We start from the raw sequence: 13671 nt of genomic DNA, 5'->3' as shown, positions 1-13671 counted from the left end.
TTTGAATTAAAAAAAAAAATGATGTTAAGAAAGGGCCTGTTTAATCATAATGTTAAGGGCCCGTTTAATAATAACGTTAAGAAGGTCCTATTTAATAATCATGTTGAGAAACGGCCTGTTTAATAATAATGTTGAGAAACAGCCTGTTTAATAATAATGTTAAGAAGGGGCCCGTTTAATAATAATGTTAAGAAGGGGCCCATTTAATAATAACATTAATGAAAGGCCGGTTTAATAATAATGTTAAGAAGGGCCTGTTTAATAATAATGTGAAGAAAGGGCCTCTTTAATAATAATGTTAAGAAGGGCCTGTTTAATAATAATGTGAAGAAAGGGCCTCTTTAATAATAATGTTAAGCAGGGGCCTGTTTAATAATAATGTTAAGAAAGGGCCCGTTTAATAGTCTTAAGAAGGGTCCCGTTTAATAATAATGTTAAGAAGGGGCCTGTTTAATAATAATGTGAAGAAAGGGCCTCTTTAATAATAATGTTAAGAAGGGCCTGTTTAATAATAATGTGAAGAAAGGGTCTCTTTAATAATAATGTTAAGAAGGGGCCTGTTTAATAATAATGTTAAGAAAGGGCCCGTTTAATAGTATTAAGAAGGGTCCCGTTTAATAATAATGTTAAGAAGGGGCCTGTTTAATAATAATGTGAAGAAAGGGCCTCTTTAATAATAATGTTAAGAAGGGCCTGTTTAATAATAATGTGAAGAAAGGGCCTCTTTAATAATAATGTTAAGAAGGGGCCTGTTTAATAATAATGTTAAGAAAGGGCCCGTTTAATAGTCTTAAGAAGGGTCCCGTTTAATAATAATGTTAAGAAGGGGCCTGTTTAATAATAATGTGAAGAAAGGGCCTCTTTAATAATAATGTTAAGAAGGGCCTGTTTAATAATAATGTGAAGAAAGGGCCTCTTTAATAATAATGTTAAGAAGGGGCCTGTTTAATAATAATGTTAAGAAGGGGACTGTTTAATAATAATGTTAAGAAAGGGCCCGTTTAATAGTCTTAAGAAGGGTCCCGTTTAATAATAATGTTAAGAAAGGGCCTGTTTAATAATAATGTGAAGAAAGGGCCTCTTTAATAATAATGTTAAGAAGGGGCCTGTTTAATAATAATGTTAAGAAGGGGCCCGTTTAATAATAACGTTATGAAAGGCCTGTTTAATAATAATGTTAAGAAAGGGCCTCTTTAATAATAATGTTAAGAAGGGGCCTGTTTAATAATAATGTTAAGAAGGGGCCCGTTTAATAATAATGTTATGAAAGGCCTGTTTAATAATAATGTTAAGAAAGGGCCTCTTTAATAATAATGTTAAGAAGGGGACTGTTTAATAATAATGTTAAGAAGGGGCCCGTTTAATAATAACGTTATGAAAGTCCTGTTTAATAATAATGTTAAGAAGGGGCCTAATAATAACGTTATGAAAGTCCTGTTTAATAATAATGTTAAGAAGGGGCCTGTTTAATAATAATGTGAAGAAAGGGCCTCTTTAATAATAATGTTAAGAAGGGGCCTGTTTAATAATAATGTTGAGAAGGGGCCCGTTTAATAATAATGTTATGAAAGGCCTGTTTAATAATAATGTTAAGAAGGGGCCTGTTTAATAATAATGTGAAGAAAGGGCCTCTTTAATAATAATGTTAAGAAGGGGCCTGTTTAATAATAATGTTAAGAAGGGGCCCGTTTAATAATAATGTTATGAAAGGCCTGTTTAATAATAATGTTAAGAAGGGGCCTGTTTAATAATAATGTTAAGAAGGGGCCCGTTTAATAATAATGTTATGAAAGGCCTGTTTAATAATAATGTTAAGAAGGGGCCTGTTTAATAATAATGTTGAGAAACGGCCTGTTTAATAATAATGGTAAGAAAGGCCTGTTTAATCATAATGTTAAGCAGGGCCTGTTGAAGACGCCCGGTCTCAGACATCGCGAGGACAGCCCGTTTCACCTCGTGTGCCCCAGAAGAGAAGCCATGGTGTTGGAAGAGCGGGCCTTCTTCCTCGCTTGGTCACCATGAGAATCACCGATCAGAACACAGGACTTCAACCCCAACACTGCCCTGTCCTGCAAAGCAACAAATGCAGTTTGCTGAAGGCTACAGCAAGATGCAAAGGTCATTTTTAAGACAGAGATCCGTAAATTATTTTTCTTAGAGAAATACTTCTTGCCTGTGAGGGTCGATGAAGGACGGATGTAAACATGGTTCTTTCTTGAGCTCTGTTTCTGCTGATGGCAGCAGTGATTACAGCAAATGCACTTAAACGATGAGCACGCCAGTCTCCCGGTCCCCTAATCGGAAATCGCCTGCTCAGCTTCAGTTTCCCTGAAAATGCTTGAGGCCACTGACTGTCCTTCCTCCCTCAGAAAGGGGCTCTCTTCAAGCCAGCCAGCCCATAATAAGGTGTAAGAACAACGTCTTTGAATCCCCATTTGAGACACACTGAAGAACTGCGCCATGCAAAAGGCCCAAGACCTACCAGATATGAGAGTGATTATGCTTCTTCGTGCCTGCGGCAGGCAGGAGCTCCACGTGTCTCCCCTATATTATCTGTAGACACAACTACTCTTCTCTTTCCCTCCTCGAGTTGCAGGTGGTGTTCAGTTTCTTCACCCAAGCTCCAGGCAATGAAGGAGGTAAACATACAATGTGTTTCCCTTTCAATAAGTCAAAAGACAAAAACAACTACAGGAGTACATGTTTAATCCTGACCTCTCAGGTCACCTAGTGCATCACTCAGGAAGTCCCAGTGGTTGAGAAGGCTCTAACAGGAGACAGCTAACAAAAGTGCCTGACCCAAACTGTGCCCAAGACACACCAAAGCCTAGGACCAGGCATCAGGACTGAGATGTCGTTGATGAGAAACCCATTTTCCTACAATCAAACAGCAGCTGTAACAGCACTGTCTCCCTTAACAAAACCATTCTCTCCTCAGCAAAGGCCTCCGCAGTCTTGCTCTAGAGGTGCCTTTCCGCAAACTCTCAACAACAGTCCTCACACACAATGTTTACGGATGAAAGGTCTTGCAAACAGTACTATGATGCTTAATGATTTTAACAGGAATATGATGTGGCAAATTCACACACAAATTGGTTGTTCAATGGGAAACAACATTTCCAAGACACTCGCACCCATGCCCTTACCACTGTCTCATCTGAGGGCAAAAGCAAGTTAATTAGGGCCATACATAACAAAGAAAAAAAAATACATTAAACCCTTTAATATTTTAATTTTTCAAGTTGTAACTTAAATTTTCAAAGAGGAAGAAGAGAAAAGATTTTACAGCTACTGTGCTGTTTTATTTTTTTCAGACAGGGCCTTGCTCTGTCACCCAAGCTGGAGTGCAGTGGCCCAATCTCAACCTCCCAGGCTCAAGGAAATCCTCCCACCTCAGCCTCCCAAGTAGCTGGGACCACAGGCACACGCCACCACACTCAGCTAATTTTTTGTATTTTTTTTGTTGTTGTTGAGACAGGGTTTCACCATGTTGTTCAGGCTAGTCCAATGCTGCTTTAAACACAAAGTTTCGCGACAAAATACAATGTTAACTTTTTTTTTTTTTGAGACAGGAGTTTCACTCTTGTTGCCCAGACAACAATGCAATGGCATGATCTCAGTTCACCGCAACCTCTGCCTCCCGGGTTCAAGTGATTCTCCTGCCTCAGCCTCCCAAGTAGCTGGGATTACAGGCATGCGCCACCATGCCCAGCTAATTTTGTATTTTAGTAGAGATGTGGCTTCTCCATGTTGGTCAGGCTGGTCTTGAACTCCCAACCTCAGGTGATCTGCCCGCCTCAGCCTCCCAAAGTGCTGGGATTACAGGCATGAGCCACCACGCCCAGCCTAAAATACAATGTTAATTCAACAGAAAGGCCATACTAAGTAAGCCCTCACTTGGGTCATGGACACACACCAAGTCAACCCACGTGATTAACTTACCAAAGAAGTCAAATGAAAATGGGTCCCTTCCACCAAAAAATTCCCTGAAGACATCATCTGGGTTACGGAATGTGAAGCCAAATTCAAATGGACTGTCAAAATGACTTCCACCTGCACAAATACAACACAGCTTTTAGTTTATGAATTTTGGTGTTTTGTAGGCAAAGAATTCTTTGTTGACAAAACATTATACAAATCATGAACTAATAAAAACAAAAATATTTCATAAACCTGAAGTTCTCTATAATTCAAAACATGAGCCCTGTACTGACAGAGAGTGAGTGTGCCCAGCGCTGATGGCATATGAGTGCAGCAGTGGCCCCTTCGACACTACTTTTCACCATCTCTAAATCCGTGATCGGCATTATAACATGTAACATTACACACCATTTTTATGATTTGTTATGAAGGTTTATGAAGACCAAGAGTATCTGCATCCACTTCGACAACTGGCCTCCTGGAGCCACAGAAGCTGCCGCGTGGCCCCAGTGGGTTTGGAGCAATAATTTCCCAACACCCCTGGGGAGGCTGGTCACAGCCCAGTGACCGTGGGAACTTTTGGGGACAAAGTCCACACGCCCTTCAAAGTCATTATTTTAGCTTTTCAGGAAAATCTGCTCTTTAAACCCTTAGGATATTTTGACATAACGTCAAGTGCTGATCTAAGGGTATATGTTCACAATATATTGCAGTATGGTTACAAATTGTTTCTATCTATAAAAAGTACATCAACATATACTTCTAGTCTCGTAAAAGATTTTTAAATGCCATCAATTTCTCTGTCCTCTCCCCAATTTAGTTCGCTTTCTACGTTGCATCTCTATTTACTGATACAAAATCGACTCTGACCAAGAGACTCGTGATTTACAAACTCAACTTACTTGCCAAGACCTTTTGTCTTCAAAGAAAAAACTCACGTACTTACCTCCTCCTCCACCATTTAATCCTTCTTTGCCATATTTGTCATAGATGTCCCGTTTCTTAGCTAAAAATTTAAAGAAAAGTCGGTAAGGCCAAGTTCCTTTTAAACCCTTAATTCAATAGATAAGGTATTTCCCAAGTTGTAAATCAGTTTTCGATGTTTTACAACTGAATTTCAAGGAGTATGGCCACCTTTTCTTTAAAACAAAACAAAGCAACAGGGAAAACTTTCTGTACCTCTCTCCTGAAAAACAATTCAAAAAAAATTCAGTATGTTGAATTTTTACAAGTTATTAGAAATATTTAAGTATTTACGGCCAGGCATGGTGGCTCACACCTGTAATCCCACCACTTTGGGAGGCCAAGGTGGGCAGATCACCTGAGGTCAGGAGTTTGAGACCAGCCTGGCCAATATGGTGAAACCTCATCTCTTGTAAAAATACAATAATTAGCCAGGCGTGGTGGCAGGCACTTGTAATCCCAGCTACTCAGAAGGCTGAGGCAAGAGAATAGCTTGAACCCAGGAGGCGGAGTTTGTGGTGAGCCACGATCGTGCCATTGCACTCCACCCTGGGCAACAAGAGTAGGTGCGGGGGGGACTTAGCCAGGCGAGGTAGCTCATACCTGTAATCCCAGCACTTTCAGAGGCCGAGAAGGGCCAATCACCTGAGGTCAGGAGTTCGAAAGCAGCCTGGCCAACACGGAGAAACCCAGTCTCTACTAAAAATACAAAATTAGGCACGCATGGTGGCGCATGCCTGTGATCCCAGCTACTCAGGGGACTGAGGCAGGAGAATCGCTTGAACCCAGGAGGCAGAGGTTGCAGTGAGCCCAGACTGCACCATTGCACTCAAGCCTGGGCAACGAGCAAAACTCCATCTCAAAAGCAAAAAAAAATTTTTTTCTTTATTCCATTAAGATCGTTTCTTTCACTCTACTGCACAGAGCCCAGGCATGCTACATTAAAATCACATGACCAAGTACAAGATTATTGCAACCACAGAAGTGCACCATCTTACTACAAAAACCCAATTAGAGGACCATATCTGCAGCACGAAAACAAACATGCCAGGGCCTAGGCAAGTGGGAGAAAGCAGATGTGCCAGAAAGGCGCCAACCTAACACCCTACAGGCTCATTCACCCTCGAAGGGGACCACCCGGATGCAAGGCCTGGGGCTAGTGTGCCCCTCTCCACTGACAGTCTTCACATTTACATTCCAAATGCTACTTATATCCCAGAACAAAAACAATGACATTAGAAGCACTGGTACTTCTGACATGACACCATCTGCGTTCCTCAAAAAATCTCATAGGCTGGATGCAGTGGCTAACGCCTATGATTCCAACACTTTGCGTGGGCAAGGAAGGTGGATCACTGAAGCCCAGGAGTTCAAGACCAGCCTGGGCAACACGGCAAAATCCCACCTTTAAACACAATACAAAAAAGTTAGCTGGGCACAGTGGCACCCACCCGTGGTCCCAGTTACTCAGGAAGCCGAGATGGGAGAATCGCTTGAGCTTGGGAGGTCAAGACTGCAGCGAACTGTGATCATGCCACTACATTCCAGCCTGGGCAACAGAGTGAGACCCCTTCTCAATTTTTAAAAAGTAAAAGAAAATCTCACATTCCACAAAATGGGAAAACGGGCTTAGAAACAAACCACTTGCAAGCAGGTTCAGGTAGCCAGTGCCATGGCAGGAACAATGACCATGTTTTGAAGACAACCCCAGCTGGCACTGAAGGCTGCCTAAAAGGACATGAAAAACACACCTCCTACACCTCCCAAAAGAACCAAGCGACTTTTCAGTGTGGTAGTTTAAAGCTGCTCTATCAAATATGAAGCTTCATTTTGGTCCTCACTTTTCCTAATGTTACTAGTCCCTAAAATCCTGAATCTGGCAATACTGAATTAGCACACAAACAACAAGGACCGAAGACCAAGATGGTAACACTGAGGCCTGTGCCCTCCTCTGTCACTCCAGCGCACAAATCTAAGGGAACAAGCCTGGCGCAATGGTGCTTGGAACTTGAGGAGAGAGGACGATCACCTCAACCCAGGAGTTCAAGGTCTCCCTGGGAAACATAGCAAGATCCTCTCTCTTTAAAAAAATAAATAAATAAAACTTTCCAATGAATAAGCTCAACAGTTCAAGACCTTAAATGCCACATTTCAAGAAGACTTCAAATATCGGTGTTTTTATGTCTTTTCATATTTTTTGAAGTAAAATGTTTGGAATTTCCTCTAAAACAAAGGGGGTGGGCCACAGTGTCACCAGAGAAAGCAAGGCTGGTGGTGTGCTGGTAGCTGTTGAAGGTGGCAAGCTTACACTGGGTTCCTTCTGATTGGTTTTGTTTTGTTTTGTTTTTTGGAGACAGTCTCGCACTGTCGCCCAGGCTGGAGTGCAGTGGCGCAATCTCGGCTCACTGCGACCTCTGCCTCAAATTGGGTTCTTTAAAAAAAAAAAATTTTTTTTTGTTGTTGTAAATAAGGGCCAATTACCTGACCACATGCAGATACACTTAACCAAGTGCCCACTTCCAGGGTTCAGTTAGTCCATCCCTAACCTTGGAAATGCCTCGGCCTTTGCTCACAACAGGCCACCCAGCACTGCAGCAGACAGGGGCACTGTGTGGCTTTCCAGTTCTGTCACTGTTCCCCCACCCCAGGCCCCATGCACAGCCTTTACTTCCCCCATGGAACCCTGACTGCATCTAGGCGACAGCTGACCTCTGACCCCTCACCCATTTGTGAACTAGGCCAATGGATCTGACTTCCAGTAACATAGAACACCTCTGCTCCAGACCTAGGAGGGGAAAACAGGCCTGAAACTGGAAATCTAAATTTTAGCTGTATGTTCCATCCCCTCTTTGGGAACTAATGACATCCTCTCAAGCAGTAAAGCTGACTCCACTGGAATGGTATTGTTTAAGCCAGTGGGGGTGAGCAAGGTCAGAATGATCACACACAACGGGGGCAAGCACGCCACATGCACAGTGACCTGAGTCCCGCAACCTCCTCTCTCCTGGGTTCCTCAAACCCAGGATGTCTAGTCCTGCTTTTAAAACAGCCATCCTAGGAGAAACTGCTAGAAGCCCTGGCGCTCCCCAGCACTCGTGGTTACCTAAATCAATTCAAATCTTCACGAGAAAAGTAAAAATCTCTTAGAAGGGCCCAAAATCCAGTAGGCATCAAAAACAAGTCACTTGAGTCCATACTGTGCTACCCTGAGGAGGATCCCAACACCCACTCCGCATTCCGGCATGCCCGCTCAGGGTCCTTCAGCAGCTTGCTGTCACTCACCATCCGACAGCACTTCATATGCCTCCGCTACTTGCTTGAATTTTCTCTCTGCTTCTTCTTTATTCTCAGGATTTTTATCTGGATGCCACTTCAGTGCCAGTTTCCGATATCTTGGAAAGAATAAAGGATATAGATCACATTCTAAATCCAGAAATCAACTATGCTTTTGAAACTAACATCATTAACCACGAGAATGGCTTCAGAGCTGCCAACTGGTGAGATGAATACTGGTTTTAATTGTAAAACCTCCCTTTCCTCTACAATGAAATACACAAAGTTCTAAAATCCAGATAGCCAGGCGTAGTGGCGTGCAGCCACAGATAGACCCAGCTACTCCAGAGGCTGAGGCGTGACAACTGCTTGAGGCCAGGAGTTCAAGGCTACAGTGAGCTATGATCACACCACTGCAGTCCAGCCTGGGCGACAGAACAAGACTGTCTCAAAATTAAAATTGTAAAAATACTCATTAAAGTAAGTTTTAGAATAAAAATCCTGATAGCATAATACAAACGAACCACTAGAGATAGAAAAACGAAGATCACAGTGTCCACAACGTGGACTGACAGTGACAAGACTGAGCAAGTATGTGAAGTAAAGGAGAAAGGCCAGGCGTGGTGGCTCACGCCTGTAATCCCAGCACTTTGGGAGGTGGGCATATCACCTGAGGTCAGAAGTTCGAGACCAGCCTGGCCAACATGGAGAAACCCCAACGCTACTAAAAATACAAAATTAGCCGGGCATGGTGGTGCATGACTGTAATCCCAGCTACTCAGGAGGCTGCGGCAGGAGAATCACTGGAACCTGGGAGGCAGAGGTTGCGGTGAGCCGAGATCGCACCATTGCACTCCAGCCTGGGCAACAAGAGCGAAACTCCGTCTCAAAAAATTTTTAAAAAGGGAAAAAAAGGCCTGGGTCACTGAGCAGCAAGATCCAACATCACCATTCATATCCTTCCATGTTCTGATTCCCAGGACCCTACTTCCTCAGCCAGCCCACTACCTAGCTCATCTGTGTGCCAAAGGTGAGTCACCTGCCACCCAACAGGCCAGGATCTCAGAATCTTTCAAACACCCTCTGTGCCAGATTCAAGATCTAAACAGAGTTAAAACACTGACTTCTACAAAGATTCTATGACCAAGGTCATATTCTGTTGCAGAGTTCCAAGTGACCAAATAATTGCACGCTATTTAAATACAAAAAAAAAGGCCGGGTGCAGCGGCTCACACCTGTAATCCCAGCAATCTGGCAGGCCGAGGTGGGTGGATTACCTGAGGTCAGGAGTTCGAGACCAACCTGGCCAACATGGCAAAACCCCATCTCTACTAAAAATACAAAAAGCCAGACATGAAGGCGCGCACCTGTAATCCCAGCTACTCAGGAGGCTGAGACAGAAGAATTGCTTGAACCCAGGAGAAAGAGGTTGCAGTGAGCCAACATCGTGCCACTGAACTCCAGGCTGGGTGACAGAGCGAGCCTCCAGCTCAACATGAATACATGAATGAATGAATGAATGAATGAATACAAAAAAATCCTCTAGTCTAATTAGCGAAACCTAAGCAGCATATAATATATTCAAAAGGAGGGTAACGTTAAAAAAGAGAAGCAGCGTACCCCTCAAAATTTCAGACTAGTATACTAATCTGACAGTGCTTTTAACACTAGGCAAGTTATTACTGTAAAGCTGTTGTGGCTCAATTTAACTTACAACATGTTCAACAAAACCTTGGCTTAACCATACTAAAATCTGATTAAAGCTGGAGTCCAGAATACTTAACAGTAATTTATGTCACTGTGGACCTAAATAAACATGTAGCAGCCGGGCGCAGTGGCTCATGCCTGTAATCCCAGCACTTTGGGAGGCTGAGGCAGGCAGATCAGGAGGTCAAGAGATCGAGACCATCCTGGCCAACATGGTGAAACCCCGTCTCTATTAAAAATATAAAAATTAGCTGGGCATTGTGGCAGGCGCCTGCATTTCCACCTACTAGGGAGGCTAAGGCAGGAGAATCGCCTGAACCTGGGAGGCAGAGGTTGCAGTGAGCCGAGATCACGCCATTGAACTCCAGCCTGGGTGACATAGCGAGACACCGTCTCAAAAAAAAAAAACAAAAAAAACAAAAAAAAAAAACGTGTAGCAGTGGATCAAATAACCCTAAATGTGCCAGAAATCCTCAGTCAAAAATAACAGACCATACAAAAGACAAAAGAGAAAAAATGATTAGTGTGCAGTACTACCTATCATCTAGTGTTCATATGAAAACTTGGTAATGGATGAGAATGCAGGACAAGATTCAACTGTGTATGCCCCAGTCATACACTACTAAAATATTTAAAAATCAAGGTGTAATACAACACGATATGCAAGTGTAAACAGTGCCAAATGACTCTGAATGTTGACCTTCAGATCTGTTGGACCTGCACACCAGTACTTCAGCACCAAGGAAGGAAGGCCCATTGGTGTATGACTCAAACCCAGGAAGAGTCTGGTATCTCAGGAGAGATGCAGAACAGGTGGCAGCCACAGACCTTTAAGTCCTCAATCAAAAACTGTCAACACACAAAGCCAAGGGTACACAAGATAGACTGTTCTAACAGCACGCCCCCGTAGCTATCATTCTGCTCATTTTTAAAAGTCAGCATTTATACAACTGTACGCTCAGGAGTGCAGGAAATCTCACTGCTTTTAAAGGTAACAGCCTTTTCTAAATTCCTACTTCAACGTCATGCTAGAGACACTCAGCAACCTGTATGTTCTCAGAAACAACTAAAACCAATCTACTCTCTAATGACCTCTATCATAAAGGTATGTAATTTCCATCATTACTGAAAGCACTGTACACATATTATGCTTATCCACTGATAAGGTCTGGCTATGTCCCCACCCAAATCTCAACTTGAGTTGTAACTCCCAGAACTCCCAGGTGTTATGCGAGGGACCCAGGGGGAGGTAACTGAATCATGGGGACTAGTCTTTCCCATGCTATTCTCCTGATAATAAGCCTCACAAGACCTGATGGGTTTATAAGGGGTTTCTGCTTTTGCTTCTTCCTCATTCTCTTGCTGTCGCCATGTAAGAAGTGTCTTTCGCCCTCCTCCATGATTGTAAGACCTCCCCAGCCAGGTGGAACTGTAAGTCAAATTAAACCTCCTTTTCTTCCCAGTCTCAGGTACGTCTTTATCAGCAGCGTAAAAACAGACTAATACATCCATTAACTTATTCGAGAGGAGTAAGGTATTCCCAACTGTCTTCGTCTTATAATCTGTCAAGTATGCCTGGCTGGTAACATTACTGATAAGAATAGTGTGAGCCTCAAGTGTGCAGCACAGGCTTCCTCACAGTGTGGGAAACCTCACTCTACTAGTGACAGCATCAGGGCCTGCCTGACCTCTCCTCAGTGGACTGCTTCTACTAGGTTCCTCGGCAGAGGTTTCAAATAACCTTCAGGCAACGTCAGCCATCCTGACTTGGCTTTTTTGAGACAGGGTCTCGGCTTGGTTGCCCAAACTGGAACACAGTGGCACGAACATGGCTCACTGCAGCCTCAACCTCCTGGGCTCAAGCAATTCTCCTGCCTCAGCCTCTGGAGCAGTTGGGACTACAGGCATGTGCCACCACACCCAACTATTTTTTTTTGGTCAAGACAGTATCTCATTTTGTTGCCCAGGCTGGTCTCAAACCCCTGGGCTCCAGTGACCCTCCCACCTAGGCCTCTCGAAGTGCTGGGATTAGAGGTGTGAGCCACTTGCCTGGCCGTAATTCAGCATTTTAAAATGAACTATCTCAGCTACACACAGTGGCTCACATCTATAATCGCAGCAATCTGGGAGGCCAAGGCAAGAGAATCGCTTGAGCCCAGGAGTTTGAGACCAGCCTGAGCAACATATTGAGACTCTGTATTTTTATTAAAATATAAAAATTAAGCAAAATGAACTATTTGGCCCCCAAAAAAGTTAATTCTATCTTCAGACCCACTAAGTCTAGCAGTATAGACACTTCATTATTTATTAACAATTTTTTTTAAGTTGGTTCCAACTATTCCAGGCTAACTGCTCTCTAGCTATGTTAAAATCTAACAATCTGTTTCATGACGTCTTTGCTGTATACTCTACATTCACAGTTAACACCTCATTAATTAAACAGACTAAGGTTACCGTGAGAGCCTTCTGTGGCTGAACTGCCCTCCTCACAATGGCCAGGCCCTGGTCACACAGATGCAGGTACCACAGGCAGCGCTGCAGTTCTCGAACTTTCATATGAATCAGAAGGGACTCCAGTGGCATAGGCTGGAGCCCAACAATCACAACAAGAAAATTCGAGTGCTATGTACTCTGGGCCCCTGCCTTCCAAAGGGGCACTCAAGAGTGCCAAGTCAGCTCCATTTTCAAAGTCCAATGTAAAAGATGTTTGGGATTATCTCACATCCTCAGTGAAATAATCATCAACTTCAGATATAAACCAAGTGACTGACTAATGAAGAGCAAAGCCCAGGCCTAGACTGCAAATGCTCCTTGTTAACTGCTCTGTCAAATTAAACTATGTGGCATTCAAAGACTGGTATACTACATTAAAAGCCATTTTCATAGGCAATAGAAGAAGTTATACTACTCAATTACCAATGTACCACTGTGAAAATGCATTATCGCAGAAATAAAATTACTTACGCCTTTTTAATATCCTCGGGTGAGGCATGTCTCTGCACGCCTAGAACTTCATAGTAATCCACCATGTTTTACGAGATTGTTGGAATGGGTCCTGCAAGTAAAAACAGGTGGTCAGTGATGAGGCTGCTGGGGATGGGCAAATCACGGTGGTGGGATGGGTCTGGAGAGGGAGGAAGGGGTGGTGTCACCTTAGCACCTACTGGCCTACGGAGGGAACTTCCACTAGAGCTAACCACTAGCCTGCTGGGCCAAGACCTTGTCTGGGAACTGGTTCCCAGATTCATGCCCTAAGACCCTTCTAGAGATGGGGAAAAAAGCTCTGAAATAGCCTAATAATAGCCTAAACTAAACAACAGGTGACTCTGAGGCAGAGACTCCGTGCCACTTGACCACTAGCTGACAAAGTCTGTCATGTGTTCCTAGACACGGTCTGTGCTCAGGGAACGTCAGTTACCTCTTTCATTCAATGCATTCCTGTGCCAGGCATCGGGCAAGACCACGGGGCTCCAAGGACAAACACGTTGTCCCTGCCCTGAACTAACTTCACATGGGAACAATAGAAAGCCATCCTTCCACCATTCTGTCACCCACACGAGGGAACAGCAAAAGCCCTCCCACACATCTCCCAAGAGAGAAAGACCTTTGACTACACAGTAGTTAGCGTTAACTTTACCCTCTGGTTCCAAGCTCCCATCCATTCCTCTACCAAACAAATACAATATTGCCCTGTTGACCACACTAATTAGATAGTATCACTACCGACTGGAAGGTGGAAAACCAGCAGCAGAGATTCATTCCCTAAGTTCCCCTGTGGATTACGTGGTTCAACCTTGTTACTTCCCC

The 13671-nt window shown here is 43.5% G+C and overlaps 1 protein-coding gene across 6 annotated transcripts in view; it reads right to left on the bottom strand.

Moving 5' to 3' along the window:
* DNAJB6 (DnaJ heat shock protein family (Hsp40) member B6) overlaps positions 1 to 13671 on the bottom strand; it is an 81534-nt gene that overhangs the window by 47551 nt on the left and 20312 nt on the right. For all 6 annotated transcript variants that reach the window (XR_010159088.1, XR_010159087.1, XR_010159089.1 and 3 more), the window contains exons 2-5: positions 12829 to 12919; positions 8167 to 8276; positions 4868 to 4927; positions 3943 to 4053 (exon numbers count right to left, since the gene is read on the bottom strand). Coding sequence is in view for 3 of the 6 variants with exons in the window: in XM_016958509.2 (XP_016813998.1) it covers positions 3943 to 4053; positions 4868 to 4927; positions 8167 to 8276; positions 12829 to 12893 (346 nt within the window). In the remaining 3 variants the exon portion in view is untranslated. The remainder of the gene's footprint in view (positions 1 to 3942; positions 4054 to 4867; positions 4928 to 8166; positions 8277 to 12828; positions 12920 to 13671) is intronic.

This window comes from Pan troglodytes, chromosome 6, assembly GCF_028858775.2.
Source record: "Pan troglodytes isolate AG18354 chromosome 6, NHGRI_mPanTro3-v2.0_pri, whole genome shotgun sequence".
Taxonomy (NCBI): Eukaryota; Metazoa; Chordata; class Mammalia; order Primates; family Hominidae; genus Pan; species Pan troglodytes.
The sequence above is the reverse complement of the archived record's forward strand: the minus strand, read 5'-3'. Positions and strand labels throughout refer to the sequence as shown.